This window comes from Bos indicus x Bos taurus, chromosome 20 (assembly GCF_003369695.1).
Source record: "Bos indicus x Bos taurus breed Angus x Brahman F1 hybrid chromosome 20, Bos_hybrid_MaternalHap_v2.0, whole genome shotgun sequence".
Classification (NCBI taxonomy): Eukaryota; Metazoa; Chordata; class Mammalia; order Artiodactyla; family Bovidae; genus Bos; species Bos indicus x Bos taurus.
In genome coordinates, this window is record NC_040095.1 from 28,160,572 (window position 1) to 28,180,774 (window position 20,203).

The 20,203-nt window shown below is 37.0% G+C and overlaps 1 protein-coding gene across 2 annotated transcripts in view; it reads right to left on the reverse strand.

Annotated features, from left to right (window-relative positions):
- Window positions 1-20,203, reverse strand: part of PARP8 (poly(ADP-ribose) polymerase family member 8) — a 197,086-nt gene that overhangs the window by 35,084 nt on the left and 141,799 nt on the right. For both annotated transcript variants that reach the window (XM_027520534.1, XM_027520533.1), the window contains exons 13-16: window positions 18,855-19,419; window positions 17,320-17,370; window positions 17,129-17,224; window positions 2,180-2,272 (exon numbers count right to left, since the gene is read on the reverse strand). In XM_027520534.1, the coding sequence (XP_027376335.1) occupies window positions 2,180-2,272; window positions 17,129-17,224; window positions 17,320-17,370; window positions 18,855-19,419 (805 nt within the window). The remainder of the gene's footprint in view (window positions 1-2,179; window positions 2,273-17,128; window positions 17,225-17,319; window positions 17,371-18,854; window positions 19,420-20,203) is intronic.

The following is a 20,203-nucleotide window of genomic DNA, read 5'->3' on the forward strand; positions in this document are numbered from 1 at the left end:
TATTTTTAGACATGTATCTATAATTAGAGGGGGAAAAAGCACCTATTATTCTATCAACTTAGCCTACTGTTAAGAGGTTAATTTTCCTTCTAATCAATTGTGCCTTATTTCTACTTTACTTTCTTCTCTGCTTAAACTGTATGAAAGACAATTTACATCCAGTAAAATGCTTAAATGTTAACCATACTACTCAAATAATTATACATATATACATATACATACACACATACATATATACCCATGAGAAAATACATGTATTTGTGTACACATATTCATATACACCTGTGTAAAGTTTATTTTTACATAGCTATACATAGCATAAATTAAAGTATCTTTTCTTTTTTGCGCAATATTAGTTTCCAAGGGATGAGAAAACCTTTTACATTAAAAAAAGAAAAGACTCACCACAGTCAGATACATTTGAGAAATCCTCTAAGTAAAGGCTAGTCATTTTCTTCAGTTTTAGAGATTCTTAGAACTTTCAGTATGCAAATTTGCACACACTGGATGCAAAGGTAATATTAAGCTGGATTTTTAAAGTTTATTTTAGTCATGGAATCATTTTTTCCATATCACAACTGGTCAATGTTCTACTGTTTGCATCATTTTCATTTGTAACTCATTACATCACAAATACTACCCTTAAAACTTCATCAAGTGTTTGCATCTCATTTTAGCTCATCAGTGAAATAATTAGGTTAAGGGAGTGTAAGTCCACGAGGCCTGGGCTGTCTGTGTTAACTGCTTTATCTTAGTCTAGTGTACCACCTGTTACACAGCAGGCATTTGATATTTACTGCAATGATGACCATATGTCTCTTGTATGACCATTCTTCCCACCCATCTTTGTGAGTTTTTAAAAATTCTCTTACATTTAGTTTCCTTTGATTTTTAGTGAAGGTAAATATTTTCTCATGTTTCTTTACTAACTACAGGTTCATATTTGTGAATTGTGCATTCATTTCCTGTATTAATTTGTAATGATATTCATGTTTTTCCTCTCTATTTTTATGAGCTTCCATGTAATTAAGTTAGTAGCAAAATACACTTTTTCATAGTTAGCTCTTAGTGCTCACTATATTTTTCAAGTAAAAGATGTAAAATATGTATGGACTCAGATCTCTTGTTTTTTCTTTATGATTTCTTATATGTGCATAAATGCATGAACCGAATGCCCTACATAAGTGGTACATGCTTAATTTGACTCTTCTCCAGTTGAGATATAATACTTTTAAACACTTGTAAAGCAATACTTAAACTTTTAAAGTCTAAGTCTTTTGGAATTTGATTTTACACACAAGGGTAAAGACCTAAAAGTGTTTCTTCCCCCCATTGCTGCAAGTCAGTTGTTTCCATCACACTAAACCATTTTTATTTTATGACATGATGTGATACCTCCTTTAATATATAAAAAATGTATTTAAAACTTGAACAATTTTGGGGATTACCAGACTTTCTAGTCAGTACTTTCCTTGCCAGTACTGTATTTTGTTAAAATACTACAGGATTACATAATATGGCTTTGTGTTTGGTTGGTCTAGCCTCCCTTAATTAACATTCACTATTTTTTGATTTTTGGAATTTTTCTCATCTATTAGTATTTCAGTCATGTTCAATAAATGAACAAATACTAATTGAAATTTTAATGAATTACATGATGTAATACATTTTGGCATCTTTACAATTGTTTTTTTTCCTTTCCAGAAACATGGGATGCTGCTCTACTTCCAAGTTTTTTCTTTGTTTTTATACTTTTCTTCCTATGTTATAAACACTGCTATTGTAAAACTGAATGCTCTCTTTTTATTACATGTTCTGCCCATTACCTTTTCACCTAAGTTTTAAAAATAAATTGGCTTCCATTTTATGGCACTGTAACTTTACAAATAAATTTTACATAATGCAAGTGCAAGGGCTTTGGTAGCTCAGTTTCACCATATAAAAAAGAAATGCAATTATTTTTCAAACAATTAAAGTTGGTTTAACTTCTCTTGCCAACTGCAAAATGACAAAACACATTAGATAAAGTTGGCAAACTGCAGTGTCTATCTAAAAATATCAAATGCCGGTTTGCTTTTTCAATGTATCAAGAAACTACCAAAAATTTGCCCAAAAGAAGGGCAGAATAAATAATGTTTTCAAATCAAAATATAAAATAATTAGTATCATGTGTTAGTACCTGAGCTCCAGTTGCGATTTCATCAGCAGCTTCATTCATTACTCCCAGGGTTTGAAAAGCAAATACACACAGCTCTCGTTCACACACCGTAGGCTACAAAAGAAAGGGGAATCAATTCAACAATTTTTTACCATCGTTCAATTCCTAAATTAAATGTATGATATTCTTTATAATAAATAGAAAATGCAAAGTTTTAGAATATTATTAATAAAAAGGAAGAGGGGCTTCCTGGTGGCTCAGTTGTAAAGAATTGGTCTGCCAATGCAGGAGACACGGGTTCTATTTGTGATCCACGAGGACCCCACATGCTGCAGCGCAACTAAGCCCGAGGAGCCACAACTACTGAGCCTGTGCTCCTGAGCCGGGGAGCCGCATCTACTGAAGCCCACCCACCCAGAGCCCATGCTCCACAAGAGAAGCCACCGCAATGGGAAGCCCACACAAGACAACTAGAGTACAGCCTCCACTCGCCACAACTAGAGAGAAGTCTGTGCAGCAACAAAGACCTAGCACACCCCAAAATAAACGAATAAACAAACATTTTTAAAAAGGAAGAAATACTATATAAATATTATTTACACTAGTCTTGGTATGGAAGCAACCTAAGTGCCCATTTATAGATGAATGGATAAAGGAGACGTGGTATATATAAATAAAATGGAATACCACTTAGTCATCAAAAAAGAATAAAATATGGCCATTTGCAGGAACATTACACTCACTGAAATAAATCAGAGAAAGACAAATACTGTATGACTTCACTTATATGTATCTAAAAAAACAAACAAATGAGGAAGAATAACAAAAATATAAGCAGAGTCATAGACACAGAGAACAAACAGGTGGTTGCCAGGAGGGGAGGAGGTGGTAGGATGAGAGAAAACAGATGAGGGAGATTTAGAGGTACAAACTTCCATTTATCAAATGCATGAGTCACAGGGATGAAATGCACAGTGCGGAGAAGACAGTCAATAATAATGTAGCATCTTTTTATGGTGTCAGATAGTAACTAGAGTTACTGTGGTGATCATTTTGTAATATACAGAAATATAAAATCACTACATTGTGCACCAGGAACTATCAAAGTGTTCTATGTAGGTCAATTATACTTCAAAAACTAATAAATTCATAGAAAAAGAGAACAGATTTGTGGTTACCAGAAGTGGAAGGGTAGAGGGAGAGGAAATTGGATGGAGGTGGTCTAAAGGTAGAAACTTCCAAGTACAAGATAAATAACTACTAGGGACATAATGTACAACATAATTAATATAATTAACACTGGTGCATGTTACATATCAGTTCAGTTCAGTTCAGTCACTCAGTTGTGTCCGATTCTTTGCCACCCCATGCACTGCAGCACACCAGGCTTCCCTGTGCATCACTAACTCCCAGAGCTTCCTCAAACTTACGTCCATCGAGTTGGTGATGCCATCCAACCATCTTATCCTTTGTCATTCCCTTCTCCTCCTGCCAGGATCAGGGTCTTTACAAATGAGTAAGTTCTTCACATCAGGTGGCCAAAGTATTGGAGTTCCAACTTCAGCATCAGTCCTTCCAATGAATATTCAGGACTGATTTCCTTTAGGATGGACTGGTTGGATGTCCTTGCAGTCCAAGGGACTCTCAAGAGTCTTCTCCAACACCACAGTTCAAAAGCATCAATTCTCTGGCGCTCAGCTTTCTTTAGAGTCCAACTCTCACATCCATACTGACCACTGGAAAAACCATAGCTTTGAGTAGATGGACCTTTGTTGACAAAGTAATGTCTCTGTTTTTTAATATGCTGTCTAGGTTCATCATAGCTTTTCTTCCAAGGACCAAGTGTCTTTTAATTTCATGGCTGCAGTCACTATATGAAGTGATTTTGGAGCCCCCCAAAATTAAGTCTTTCACTATTTCCATTGTTTCCCCATCTATTTGCCATGAAGTGATGGGAATGGATGCCATGATCTTAGTTTTCTGAAGGTTGAGTTTTAAGCGAACGTTTTCACTCTCCTCTTTCACTTTCATCAAGAGGCTCTTTAGTTCTTTGCTTTCTGCCATAAGGGTGGTGTCATCTGCATATCTGAGGTTATTGATATTTCTCCTGGCAATCTTGATTCTAGCTTGTGCTTCATCCAGCCCGACAATTCACATGATGTACTCTGCATATAAATTAAACAAGCAGGGTGACAATATACAGCCTTGACATACTCCTTTCCCAATTTAGAACCAGTTTTGTTCCATGTTCAGTTCTAAGTGTTGCTTCTTGACCTGCATACAGATTTCTCAGAAGGCAGGTAAGGGGATCTGGTATTCCCAGCTCTTTAAGAATTTTCCAGTTTGTTGTGAACCACACAGTCAAAGACTTCGATGTAATCAATAAAGCAGAAGTAGATCTTTTTCTGGAACTCTCTTGCTTTTTTGATGATCCAATGGATGTTGGCAAATTGATTGATCTCTGGTTCCTTTGCCTTTTCTAAATCCAGCTTTTATGTTACATATAAAAGAGACTAAAATCCTAAGAGTTCTCATCACAAGGAAAAATTGCTTTTCTCTTTTTTATTTTGTATTAATATGAGATGATGGATATTCTAAATTTAGTGTGATAATCATTTCATGAGGCACGTAAGACAAATCATTATGCTGTATACCTTAAAGTTATACAGTGCTGTATGTCACTTATATCTCAATAAAACTGGAGAGGGGATGTAAAGAACTATCACTTTATTTTAAAAAATTGAATTTCTAAATATAAGTAACAATTAGTAAATAGCCATTTTACTGATATAGTCAAAAATATGATTAAAAATTCAATTCAGTTAGTTTTAGGTACTTGCACTTGGAATGATTTAGCAATATGTGAAAATATCCTTTGGATCTATCCCAGGTGGCTCAGTGGTAAAGAATTCACCTGCCAAACAGAAGATGCAGGTTCAAACCCTGGATCAGGAAGATCCCCTGGAGGAGGGCATGGCAACCCACTCCAGTATTTTTGCCTGGAGAATCCTATGGACAGAGGAGTCTGGGAGGCTGCAGTCCATGCAGTCGCAGAGTCAGACATGACTGAGCATGCATACACAAAATATATTCTGTAAGTGGAAAGTCCATCTTGCTTGCATAATACACATTTGCACGGAAGATGCATTTAAATTAATACACATTTGCACAGAAGATGCATTTGAAAGCAGATACCTAAGCTGGTGATATACTAAAAAATGAGATTCAATCCCAAAGCTGTGTAAAACAAATCTACAAAGGAGAATTCCATTTCTTCCTAGGTAATTTTCTCCAGAAGAAATAAGCATGACTCTGCTTACTTGCTACCTAACTCTTGAAAGACTGGTTTGTTTTGTTGCAAAGATTTTGACTTCAATAACCTCCTGAAGTCAACAGCACTGAAATATACACTCTGCAATTGCTTTGGAAGAGCTCTCATCTTTCAAATCTAATACAGTGTCATCTGTTTGATTTATCTCATCTCCCGAGTTACATCGCATTAGGTAGCTGATGAAGCCTAACACGATGCAGCCTGTGGTGCCCGGCACAGCAGAGAGACGTATTTGTTAGTGCCACTGCTCCCATGCTCACTGACTTCAGAGGATAACTTCGTCCACTGCTTACCTAGTGGGGAAGGACAGCCCCATACTAAGCACCCTTTATGCTGAGAATGGACCCACGTGGTGGCTTTGTAGACAAAAAGCCAATCACACAAAGATTTCTGGTGTTCTTTGGAAGGAATGATGCTAAAGCTGAAACTCTAGTACTTTGGCCACCTCATGCGAAGAGCTGACTCATTGGAAAAGACTGATGCTGGGAGGGATTGGGGGCAGGAGGAAAGGGGACGACAGAGAATGAGATGGCTGGATGGCATCACTGACTCGATGGATGTGAGTCTGAGTGAACTCCGGGAGTTGGTGATAGACAAGGAGGCCTGGTGTGCTGCAATTCATGGGGTCGCAAAGAGTTGGACATGACTGAGCGACTGAACTGAACTGAACTGAAAGAAAATTTTCCCCCAAATAAATTGATGTATTTTCTTTGTCAGTCTTAAAAAGACAGTTTCTATTTCAGAAACATCAGGAAAAACTACCTATGGCAGGGAATTAATTGGACAAAGTTCTTCATCCAGACTCAAGCATACACTGCTGTATGCACTTGGATAAACTTAGAGCAGACTGTTCAATTTCTACTACTTTTACTTTAGCATTTAACTTAATCTTGTCCTATTTTTTCGTGTGTATCTATGTGTATGTACGGCTGCCCCTCAATTTCTCCCACTGACACTGGGTTGTTTCTTTTGTTTACTTTCTGGGAGCATGGTATGTTCTGAAATAATGAGAGCAACCATTTTATTGCACACTTACTATAGCGTCAAACACTATATTGGTGTTTGAGTATAATGAAACTGTAAACAAAAAAGAATCCAGGGGAAGGTAAGCATTGGAAATCATTAAGGGGCCACAGGAATTAATTCATATTCCAGATACCCAAAGTTCACTGAGGAAGTAAACAGAGACACAGAAGGTGCTTTGTTTTTAATAATACTGTTGCCAAATAACCATACAGTTTTTTATGACCAAAAATCCATCAATTCTAAAGCTGAATATCAAGATAAGGCTCATTTAATATATACGAGCAATGATCATTTTTAAAATGCTTTATTTGAACCCTGGAAAATTTTTTTTAGTTTCTTTTAAATTAAAAAGAATTTATTGGAGTATAACTGATTTATAATGTAAGTTTCAGGTATACAATAAATGAATCAGTTATACATTTACATATATTTTAGATTATTTTTCCATATAGGCCATTAAGAGTACTGAGTAGAGCTCCCTGTGCTATACAGCAGGTTCTTATTAGTTTTCTATTTTATATATACTCTTGTGTTAATCCCAATTTCTCAATTTATCCCTCCCCCTATTTGCGCTAAGTAACTTTGTCTTCTACATGCACAACTCTACTTTTGTTTTATAAATAAGTGCATTTATAACCTTTTTAAAAAGATTCCACATATAAGCGATATCATATGATATTTGTCTTCCTATGTCTGACTTTTTGAACCTTGGATAGTTAATTATATTTATTTTGTGATCATCCTAATATATATATGTATGTATGTATATTCACACACATATTCAGGGAATAAAGTAGAAACTAATTTTTGGCATTAAATTGTTGCCTTATTAAACAGTATAGAGGAAAATGAAACAAATACTCTGCTAAACTAGACTGGAACGTAATTATTTGAAATTTGAATATTCTATCCGCATACTTTGTCCCCAGTCCTAGGAATTCATGGGCCACCCTGACTTCATCTCAAATGATTTTTTACCAATTTTGCCCAGACCTCCTAGTCTTTATCTTGACTAACAAACGAGCAACAGTTCAGTCTTTTCTGAATGGTTTTTCCTGCATTGCTGATTCATCCTCCTCCCAGACCTATTTCCATTCCAACCTCTAAATCTCCATATCACATGGATTTATCAATTGACCCATTATTTTAAATTATAAACGTACAATCTTAATGATAAAGCTGGGTCCATCTAGTCAAGGCTATGGTTTTTCCAGTGGTCATGTATGGATGTGAGAGTTGGACTGTGAAGAAGGCTGAGCGCCGAAGAATTGATGCTTTTGAACTGTGGTGTTGGAGAAGACTCTTGAGAGTCCCTTGGACTCCAAGGAGATCCAAGCAATCCATTCTAAAGGAGATCAGTCCTGGGTGTTCTTTGGAAGGAATGATGCTAAAGCTGAAACTCCAGTACTTTGGCCACCTCATGCAAAAAGTTGACACATTGGAAAAGACTCTGATGCTGGGAGGGATTGGGGGCAGGAGGAGAAGGGGACGACAGAGGATGAGACGGCTGGATGGCATCACTGACTCGATGGACGTGAGTCTGAGTGAACTCCGGGAGTTGGTGATGGACAGGGAGGCCTGGCGTGCTGTAATTCATGGGGTCGCAAAGAGTCGGACGCAACTGAGCAACTGAACTGAACTGAACTGATGGCTTCATATTTTTATAAATATTCCTTTTCTTGTCCTGCATTTTTTTCATTGAAAAATGGCCTTTCTTCCCATACTCAAATCTGCAAGGCTGATTTCTAAGAATATCCTATTACTGCAACTGTTTGAAGAAGGAAATCAGGTACAATAGAAAACTTTGTGGAGGGGGGCAAGAAATGGTATTACCATTCTGAAAAATCTGAAGTAGAACTATACATTATATTCTTATAAAGATAATTTTATCTTTGTTTTTAAAATAGTAATGATAGAGGTAATAATATTGCTATTAATTTATGTACCATAGTAGGGGCTCCCAGGTGGCTCAGTGGTAAAGAATCCACCTGCCAATGCAGGAGACACATTCAATTACTGGGTCAGGAAGATCCCCTGGAGAAAGAAATGGCAAATCCCATGGATAGAGGAGCCTAGTGGGCTACAGTCCATGGGGTCACAAAAAGAGTTAAACACGACTTAGAGACTAACCACCACCACCAGCACACTAAATAAACACCAGTGAATTTTAAAATAACAATGTTACATCTATCAATCATTTTACTAGAACAGTCAATAGAGTATTCAAGATATAAATAAGCTTAATTTTCAGATAATTATTTGCCAATCTAGTTTTTGTAGATAACTTTATCCACATTTTATATGAGAGGAGTTCAAAATGTCAACACAAGATGGCGTACTAAAAGAAAGTTCTCAAATCACAAGTAATCAAGACTAGATGGCTCACAGAAAGGACGTCCTATTCCAGGAAAGCAAGTGATTCATTCCTCCTTAATAAAATATACAGTTATATTGCAATTAGCATTCTCCCACCTTGAGCATACTGCCAGCCAGTGCCCTGCTCCCAAGAAAATCTGCTATCACTATATTATTTGCATAGAAAACTCCAGTCTCAATTCAAAATAAAACATACCCATGGAATAGCTACTGCTGGATAAGCAAAACTGTATGTTTTATTAAACATGACTTAATAAAGTATACATGCCTAGATATCACCCGAAATGTACATTATTTACTAATTCAAGTTTACAAGAAATCTATTAGCTTCAATTTATAAAATACTACTTATTCTTAATATTATACTATTATATTGCCTTCAAACAATTAGTCCCTATAACTTAAACTGTAAAACCACGGCAAGTCCCTCTTGCCATTACACATAATATACATACTATATCTGCAATATAACATTCACTCTGCACCATTAAAAACATGGGGAACTTTATATGTCCCTAAATTAAGATTTATTTTAGAAATTTTTAAGCTAAAATGAATACATTTTTAATTTTACTTCAATCAAAACAATTTAAATGTGAGCAGTAAAAACATGACTCAAAAAATGATTTTAAGCCCTAAAGAATATTTTAGAACCTAACTGCATTTTAGAAATCTTGTGTTTTCAATGAATTTAGATTACTTCCTACTGAAAACAGAAATAACACAACTCAGAATCCAGCTATGTATTTATATATAGCACAGTGTAGGTGAGTGGTTTTCAAACCCTTTTTGCTGTGATCATTTTTTTCAAACAAAATATTTCATGTAAGCCTAATATATAAAACAGATGAACATGGATGTTGTTCCAGCTGGAGCTTATGTGCACAGTTCAGTTTTGCTAGCTATAAAACAGACATAAAATCAGATCCAGTTCACCAGGTTGATAAAGGACCAAGAGAGAAGAATCGAGTGAGATAAAGATTATAAAATCTCCTTGAGGTATAGAGAGCTGTTGAAATATTAACACTATTAGGTAAGCTCGATAATGTGCCAAAGTTGCTCAGTTGTGTCCAACTCTTTGTGACCCTATAGACTGTAGCCTTCTAGGCTCCTCTGTCCATGGGCATTCTCCAAGCAAGAATACTGGAGGACTGGAGTGGGTTGCCATGCCCTCCTCCAGGGATCTTCCTGACTCAGAGATTGAACTCATGTCCCTCACATCTCCTGCTTGGCAGGCAGTTCTTTGCCACTAGAGCCAGCTGGGAAACCCTGTCTCTTCTACTTATGTTAACTCAATCTATATACAGAAATATGTGTTTAATAAGAATTTTCATTGAAGCGTATCATGACATGGTACCTTTATTTTCATACCAATGGTTTATCAAAATTCTTAATTTGTTTCTAAAGCATTTCTTGCTAAAATAGAAATGAGCAATGTAAATACAACTTCATAATTAAAAAAAAAAAAACTAGTGTTGAAAACACATGAGAATAATTAAGAATATCAACTAGAAACACAAAATCTGCTGCTGCTGCTAAGTCGCTTCAGTTGTGTCTGACTCTGTGCAACCCCATAGGCCTCAGCCCACTAGGCTCCTCTGTCCCTGGGATTCTCCAGGCAAGAACACTGGAGTGGGTTGCCATTTCCTTCTCCAATGCATGAAAGTGAAAAGTGAAAGTGAAGTCGCTCAGTCATGCCCGACTCTTAATGACCCCATGGACTGCAGCCTACCAGGCTCCTCCATCCATGGGATTTTCCAGGCAAGAGTACTGGAGTGGGGTGCCATTGCCTTCTCCGACACAAAACCTACAAGCCCTTAATTTTTTGTATTTCCAGTTTTATAGTCAGTATTTTGGGTTCTTGTCAATGGTTTGGAAGAAAGACACATTTGGAGCAAGGCAAGATTTACTGTCAATTAGGAAAGACAGGAATCCCACAGAGATCAAGATAGATCCATAATGAAATAGGATCAGGCCTGGTTAGGCCTCAATATACATGCTGATCCCTACTGTCTCATAAAACTAAAGCTGTTGTTTGATTATTAAAACCAATTTCTGCTCAATTTGGATGTAAAAATATTTATGTTTTAACTAAAAGTTTTTTGGCGAAATTATTTAGTTTGACCTGTTATGTCAAAACTTGCAACATTAATTTCTGCAAAATGGATTTGGGGGGAGAAAATTGGCTATGCTTTTTCATTCATTCCCTAAATATTAAGGTATGAAGGTCAGACATAAACATAAGAAGACCTACCTGTTTTCCTCTTAGGTAAAAATGGGACATATCTAGGTTTACCCACATACTCAGTTTCTCAAGATTGGTCTTGGGAGTGCCTTAAGCTATGACCAAACTATGAGTATTGTTAACTTTACTAACTCTTAAGGTTCTTTGTAACAAGAATCTTAGTTACAAACATTTGTCTAAGGTCCACAGCAAAACTGGGTACAAAAATGATTCGATTCATGGGTTTCTTTGACTTGACTTTAGTGGGATGGAGCATTATTCTCAAGAGGTGACAGGAGAATCTCAGGCCTGATAACACAAAGCAAGTAATGTGGCACATTTCCACAGGGCAGGAGAAGAAAACAAGATCATAATTCTTTTATCACATGCTAATGTGGGAAACAAGAAAGTCTGTTAACCCAGGACACAGGGAACACACACCCAGTGTCACTGACAAAGTTCCAACTTCGTCGGGACACTAAGCCACGCAACCACGTGAGTGGTTTTCTCCAATAGGATTCAGCAGCTCACATACAGGGCTCAGAGAAGACAAACACCTGCATTGATCCAAGAATGGGGCTTAAGGTGAGTATAACAAAAAGACAAGGGCACTAGGAATTTACAGGCTGATAAAAACAGTGGTGATTCTGGCAGTAAATCCTCCTTTTCCTCTTTTGCAAACACACTTGATGAAGTCCAAAATCAACATTCTAAAGCATCACCAAAACAGTCTACTGTATTAACACTCTAGTTGATTCCAAAATCAACTAGTGGTTTGGTTTTGGTTTGGTTTTCTGATGGGATTGCAGACCATACTGCCAAACTGAAATTCTGGGACTCTGAACAACCCACCTGATAATGTGAGTTTTATGCAAATCTAAAGTATCACATGTCAGAACCCACCTGAGAGTGATATTTATAACCTTTGTAAACAAAAGAGAAAATCAGAGCCTTGTGGTATTTCTAAATAAGTAGTTTAGTTCCTCATGTTGCAAAAGTGTGACAAGCTTGCCTAGACCTCTGAGGAAAGTGACAGAACAGGAAATTAGTGACTAAAATTTTAGGACATTTGGGAAATAGGAGTAAATGGAGACTTATGTCATTTAAAAAACAATCAGGCTTGAAGAAAGAAAAAAGTGAGAAACAGTTTGAATTTTGACAGAGAAATCTAACAAATGTAACAAACATGAGGCAGAAAATCTATGGAAACAATTCTATCTAACCATTTAATCACCCATGGGGCTATAACGTCTCTTTTTTATAGCTTGGGGATTTACTGCAGTTTTTAATGTGTTACATGGGCTGAGAATAAGTGACCAATGAGTCCATTTATTGATTACTATCCATAGGAAATTACATTTATAAAAATTGTTATATATTATTGAAATGAATCACTAAACATTATTGAAATTATAGCAAAATACATTGCAATGGAAATATAAGAAATAAAAAATGAATATGCCTGATTTAAGTGAAATATCTGTTTAATACAACAAGGAGGTATTCTGTTTACTTTTCTTCCTTTGAATATGAGATGTTTCTCTATTTTCATTTCCTGATCTGATTTCATGTGTTACTTATCTTACTATTTAAGAAAGTAAGGTTTCTGATTTCCTTAGATATCAGCCTGAATTACAGCAACATAAAACCTCTTGATAAACTATATTTATTTAAAAATGTTGTCTTCACTTTTATGAAAACATTTCCCTTTTTAGAAATAGACAGCATACTTAACTGGTGCAGAAAGACAGAGATAAAGTAAAAGAGAACTTGGAGGAAGGCACAGAGAATACTAATATCAACTACGATCTTTCTATCACCTATTATTGGAATGAACTGCCAGTAAGTAAACTGAGAAGAGCAAACTCCCAACACCAAGTGTAGTCAATTTCCAGGACGTGAAAGTAGTCAGTTCAAGTATGTAAGTCAAGAGTAGCATTATGATTGAGAACCATGGCCTTGGTGCCATTCTGCCAGGATTCAAATCCTGTCCCTATCAATTACTAGCATTGTGACATTAAAAAAAATTACTGTTTTCCTCATCTATAAAGCAGGCGTAGTAATACCCATCCTCAGAAGGTTATTATAAGGATTAAATAAGATAAGCCATGCAGTGAAAGTTGCTCAGTCATGTCCGACTCTTTGCAACCCCATGGTCTGTACAGTACATGGAATTCTCCAGGCCAGAACACTGCAGTGGGTAGCCTTTCCCTTCTCCAGGGGATCTTCCCAACCCAGGGATGGAACCCAGGTCTCCTGCATTGCAAGCAGATTCTTTACCAGCTGAGCCACAAGGGAAGCCCAGCTTCCAGGGAAGATCCATGTAAGGCACTTCAAAAATACGATTACAAAAAAACACACCAAAAAGCTTATGCTATTAATAACATGACTATTATATTCTGCAATGAAAATATTATTGCCATGGATTAAGAAATAAATCAAGGTCCACAGATGCACAATGACAAACAAAAGAAAGATGAGCCTTCTTAGTGGGATAAATGAACATGATAAAATGATTCTTTCTCCTTTCAGCATAACTATACATTTCTGTGTATCGAATAAAAATAACAATCTTGTACGAATCTTTACTAAAATAAATGCTGAGTCAGTTAATTTGGTTTCAGAATAGCAATATATCTCTTTGAGAGGAATAACTGTTAAAAATAGCATATGAGGGGCAAGAAAAACTTTTTTTATATGTTTTCCAAAAACAATAAAATGAAACAAATATATCATAAAACCTGACAGACAACTGTGCTCATTAATGGCTGTATATACGTTTTTATTACATAAATCTTGAAAGGCAAAAGTGTTCTAATAAAACTACCTGTTTCCAGGCTTTATAATTTATCTTTTCAAACACATATGATAAATTTCTCTTAAAAAGTGCAACAGACTCTAGCATAGTGCCTTATACTCATAAAGCATTTAATAAATGTTGGTGGTGCAGTTTTGAAATTGGACACAATCAGGTTCAAAGTTCAGCTTCCAGTCACACAGCTGAGGAGGATACTAAAGAAACTGCCTACCCTCTTTGAATCTTAATCTCCTTGGTTGCACCATGGGCATAAAAATACCTAAACCACAGAGTTCTGTGAAAATCAAACAAGGAAGTAATATGCAAAATACCTCGGGCTCCCCAGGTGGCTCAGTGGTAAACAATCTGCCTGCCAACGCAGGAGACGCAGGTTCAACCCCTGGGTCAAGAAGATCCCCTGGAAAAGGGAATGGCAATCCACTCCAGGATTCTTGCCTGGTCAATCCCATGGATAAAGGAGTCTGGTAGGCTACAGTCCTGGAGAAGGCGATGACATTCCACTCCAGTACTCTTGCCTGGAAAATCCCATGGACGGAGGAGCCTGGTAGGCTGCAGTCCACGGGGTCGCGAAGAGTCGGACACGACTGAGCGACTTCACTTTCACTTTTCACTTTCATGCATTGGAGAAGGAAATGGCAACCCACTCCAGTGTTCTTGCCTGGAGAATCCCAGGGACGGGGAGGGCCTCGTGGGCTGCCGTCTATGGGGTCGCATAGAGTCAGACACGACTGAAGCGACTTAGCAGCAGCAGCAGGCTACAGTCCATGGGGTCGGAAAGAGTTGGACGTGACTAAGCGACTGAGCATGCACTCAAGCATGCAAAATATCTACCCAGAGTATCTGGCACATGGTGCATAAATCATCTGCAAATAGATATCATTTTAGTATTTCCTGTCTAATCTGGATACCTTCTATTATTTCTTTCTTCTTAATTGCCTGACTAGAACCTCTAGTAAAATGTTGATTAGAAGAGGCACAAAATTCACACTTCAGATTAGAAAACTCACACTTCTTGATTCCAAACTTCCTACAAAGCTACAGTAATTCAGATAGTATAGTACAAGTATAAGAACTGACATACAATCAGTGAATAAAATCAAGAGTCCAAACTCACACATCTATGGTTAAATCATTTTCCACATGGGAGACAATATCATTTAATGAGGCCAGAATAGTCTTTTCAACAAATGGTGCACAGACAACTAGATATCCACATGCAAGAGAAGGAATCTGAACCTCTCTTCATACCATAAACAACAATTAACTCAATGTCTTACATGTAAGATACAAACTATAAAACTCTTAGATGTAAGATACAAACTATAAAACTCTTAGAAGGAAATATAGGCATACATCTTTGTTACCTTGGATTAGGCAATACCTCAATTGATAAATCTGGATTCTACTAACATTAAAAGTTTTGTTTGTCACAGGACACTGTCAAGAAAAAGAAAACCCACAAAACAGGAGAAAATACCTGCAAATCATATCTCTGATAATGATCTAGAATTCAGAATATATAAAGAACTCTTGAAGTGAAGTGAAAGTTGTTCAGTAGTATCTGACTCTGATTCATGGACTATACAGTCCATGGAATTCTCCAGGCCAAAATACTGGAGTGGGTAGCAGTTCCCTTCTCCAGGGGATGTTCCAGACCCAGGGATTGAACCCAGGTCTCCCACACTGCAGTGGGTTCTTTACCAGCTGAGCCACAAGGAACTCTTAGAACTCACTACAGAAAGCAAACAATCCAGTTAAAAAATGGGCAATGGATTTAAAGAGATTTCTCCAAAGAGGACATACAAATGGCCAATAAGCACATAAAGAGAAGCTCAAAGCATTAGTCATTAGCAAAGGACAAAGCAAACCACTATGAGCTACAACTTCACAATTCATAGGATGGTTATAGTTGGAGGAAAAAAGAGGTGAATAGCAAGTATTGGTGAAGATGTGGAGAAACTTGAACCCCATTATACGCTGCTGTTAGAAATCTAAAGTGGCACAGCCACTGTCAGAAATAGTTTGCTAGTTCCGAAAACAGTTAGACAGAGTCAACACAAGTCTCCAGCAATTCCATTAACTGATGAATGGATAAACAGAAGTCACATAGCTGTATAATGGAGTATTATTCCACCATTAAAGGAATAAATTATGAGACACACTATATAGAACCTCAAAAACATTTTACTACAAAGTGAAAAAAATGGCCACATAACATATAATTTAATGTCCATTCGTATGAAATTTCTAAAATAGGCAAATTCATAGAGACAGAAAATATATTAGTAGTTGCCAGAGGATGAGGGGAAGGGAAGATTGGGAGTTATTACTAACATTTATGGGGGTTCTTTTTTGGGGTAATAGAATTATAGAAAGTAGTATTCTGGAATTATAGAAAGTAGTCATAATTGCACAAAATTGAGAATATAAGTAAAAAAAAAAACATTGAATTGTACACATTAAAACAATGAATTGTTTATTTATACAAATTTTATCTCAATAAAAAAACTGCAAAAAATTTTTAATTGGATAATTATCCCCCAAAATACCATTTACACATTGATTCTTATTTCCATACTTCCTTAATAATGCCACAAATGTGTGAGTAGACATTTAAAAAAAAATCTTTATTTCTGATTCTACTATATATACCTCTTCTAACTGGAATAAGGACTACTCATTTCCCTCTATGTTAAATATCTTACTCTTTTTCTTCTGTTGTTTTTTTTTTCCAAACTGCATGGCTGGTGGGGCCTTAGTTCCTCGACCAGGGATTGAACCCATGCCCGTTGCAATAAAAGCATGGAGTCCTAACCACTGAACTGCGAGGGAATACCTCCTACATTAAGTATTGTAGATTGAGTGGTTTTGAAAAAAAAAAACAGTGTTTACAAGTTTACATATATATACATATCAATATGGATGGACACAGAGATATATAAAGACAAACCAACAGCAAGATGATAGGCGCATGTAAGAAATACAGTTAAGAAATATTTTCCTAAATTGAAATTGCTTGTTATCTTTCACAGAGTCCTTCAGAAATAGTGATACATTTGTCAAAACTATACAACTTTGTGTATTAAATAATTGACTCCATAGAGAGCATTTACTGTAAATGCAATTATTTACTTGTTTATATCTTAACCTTCTTCATTTCTGTTCTAAACCAACATTCCACCAGTGAGAACTTACCCTAAGCATGGGGCCATTCTGAAATACATGTGGTTCATCACAAACCACACAGTACTCATTCAACACAGGGATCCGCTGTTCAGCAAACTCAATTGTCTGAATAAGACAATAAAGAGAAAGAATTAAGTCAAGTTCAAGAAGGATTTGAAAACCCACTAAAGGCTAAACTATTTCAGGGGCTTGGTTCATACCTGCACTAGGAAGCCACGGTCTCGTATTGGAATGCATTTGGCACCATTTGGCTATAAGAAGCAAAGTAAAAAGAAAATGTTTTTTAATTAGGAAAAATATATAAATTATAGTGTTTTACTTTTGCAAGAATGAATGCAGATGTGATTTTCTAAGGTTACCTGTAAGTGAATCAAATCACTGATTATGACACTAAGATTTTAGAATTTATTATAATGCTCTTTCCACCATTATTATTGCAATCTTTGTTTAAACTAAATGAATTGCATTCTTAATTTCTGATCTTCTAGTAAAAATGACTGGCATCTCTAAATGATCACAAAAACTTGCTGTCTCTGTCCCTGATCACTGAACGTTCCCACTTCCTCATTTAGACTATTCAATCTCATTTTACAACTAGATAGAATTATTCCTTCAAGGATGTGTGAAAGAGGTACAATTCCTCCAAGCTACTGAAAGGGGTAGAATATTAAACTACCATATTATGCTCAACATAATACGGTAGGACGTATTATGGGAGGGCACGAAGACATTTTCTTTCACAGAATATCTGAAATTATCTTTCTTGAATGAAACTAACTATGGGGTTCTTTCTACTATGTAACTCTGACAAAATTAATTTTCTGTATGTCTTTGATAGTTTTGAGAAGATATGGGCTTTTAGGGATGTCCACCTAAAACTATCAACATAGCCAAATATATTTTCTTCACACAAAATTTCACGGTATAGTTTACAACGTAATTTCAGAAATATATCTATACAAGGGCACCACAAACACACACACACACACCAATTTACTAAAAGCAAAGAAAACTTTTGGTCAGTTATTTTATGTAATTATAAATAAGATAGGTCTGCTTCTTTATCTGAAGCTGGCTATAATGCTAATCACTCTAGAGGCAAACTTTGTGTAAATCTGATTCCCAGTAAATACCACCCAAAGTACTTAAGTTTTAAAACAATCTCCCGCCAGCCCCATCTTCACCACAAAACAGCTTCAGGATAAAGCAATTTCAGTTTTATAAAGCAGACACTGAGAGCAGCTTGAAGTAACGCTCTGGGATACAGCGGTTAACTCTTACTTCACTCTACAAGTTCACAGGCAAAGCGCTCTACTTATGCACGACAGCAAGGACACCACTCTGAATCTTTAGACAAACTGACTTCCACGACTTATGTGAGTAAACTAGAGATTAGATAAACCTGCTTAATTAAACATTAAAAATGCTATGCTTGCTTTGTGAATTCAATGGACTTCTATTTTTAGGAGCATTCATTCCCATGACAGGAATCTGGACTAGACCTCACATCCACAGGAACGTTTATTTTTCCAGAATCAAAATGAACATTCCAGTACTAGCTACAAATGTCTGGTATGCAAAGGAATATTCAAAAGAAAAAAAAATAGTAAATCTTCAAAACCCAAAACAAAACCGTGCGTCTTTGACCAGACCTTTGCAACACAAACACACTCACAAAACCCTCTCCTGCCCCTTGGCTAACATCTAAGAACTCAAGATGAAAATATGTACGCACAGCAGGCTGGGAAGATGAAGATGACGATGGTGTTAAGATACCAATGAGCCCTGAGGTAAGAGAGAGCCTCCTGCCCTCTGTGTTGGGTTCCTTGAAAAGCTCCGTTTTGGATGACTTGGGGGCACTGGAGTAAGACTTGCTGAGCAACTTGTGATTCTTGAGTCCGTATAATTCTTCCATTCTGAGGTTACTGGAGTAAGACCTGCTTAACAGTTTGTGAGGCTTCAGGCTGGCATTGTGCTCACAGCGCGGGTCTCCGGAACAAGAGCGGGTCAAGAGTTTGTGCGACTTGAGAGCAAGGCAGTCCTCCTGCTTGACGGCTGCAGAGCAGGGACGGTTCAAGAGTTTGTGCGACTTAATGGTTGTCACTGCCTGCTCAGCCCGGGGGTCGCTGGACAGCGAGCGACCGAAGGTCCTGTGTGGCTTCGGGGCGCACACGTCCTCCGTCTTGACGGTGCTGGAACAAGTCCTCCGCAGTAGCTTGTGCGTCTTGGAGATCCCGTCCTGCTCCGATTTCAGTTTAGATTTGCTTTTTCCACAACCAGGGGGAGGATAACTTGGCGACCTTCGAAATCGAACAGTTAAACAGTTAACAGGGCAAATCGTGAGTGTAGCAGACCGTGGAGAACACCTGTTGGGCTCCATCAACTCAACTCTGCTACAAATACCATCTCTTTTAAACCCAGCCTAGCCAGTGAAAACTGAAACCAGAAGTATGTACCGAAAGATCACAGGGACTGAATTCTATGTTACCTGGAAAGCAAAAAAAAGGATTGATTGTCCAGTTTTTTTTGTTTTTTTCTTCCCCTCCTACCTATTCTAGAGGCCTATAAAGCTGTGGTCCCTAACCTTTTCGTATCAGGAACAGTTTCGTGGAAGAAACTTTTTTCATGGACCTGGGAGTGTGGGGGTTTCAGGATGGTTCAAGTGAGTTACATTTTTTGTGCAGTTTATTTCTATTTTGTGGCAATCTCAGGATATTCCACCTTGACTTTAAGGTTAAGGATTGAAAACCCTCTGAGAATCTTAATGTCACCAATGATCTGACAGGAGCTCAGGTGGTTATGCTAGTGACGGGGAATGACTGTAAATACATATGAAGCTTCACTTACTAGCCTGCAGCTCAGGGACCATTTGAGGACCCCTGCTATACAAAGGACTAATTTTGGTAGGGAAACTCTATGGAATTAGAAACCAAAAGAAATGTAATTTTAGTAAATTTAACCAATGTAAAAAACACAAACTCAAAACACAGAAATGAGTAGCTATGCTTTTTGATTTGTTCTTTAAAGTCATAAAGAAAATAAACAGATGCCGAGAGTGTAGAAGGAACGCGCTGAACTAAATAA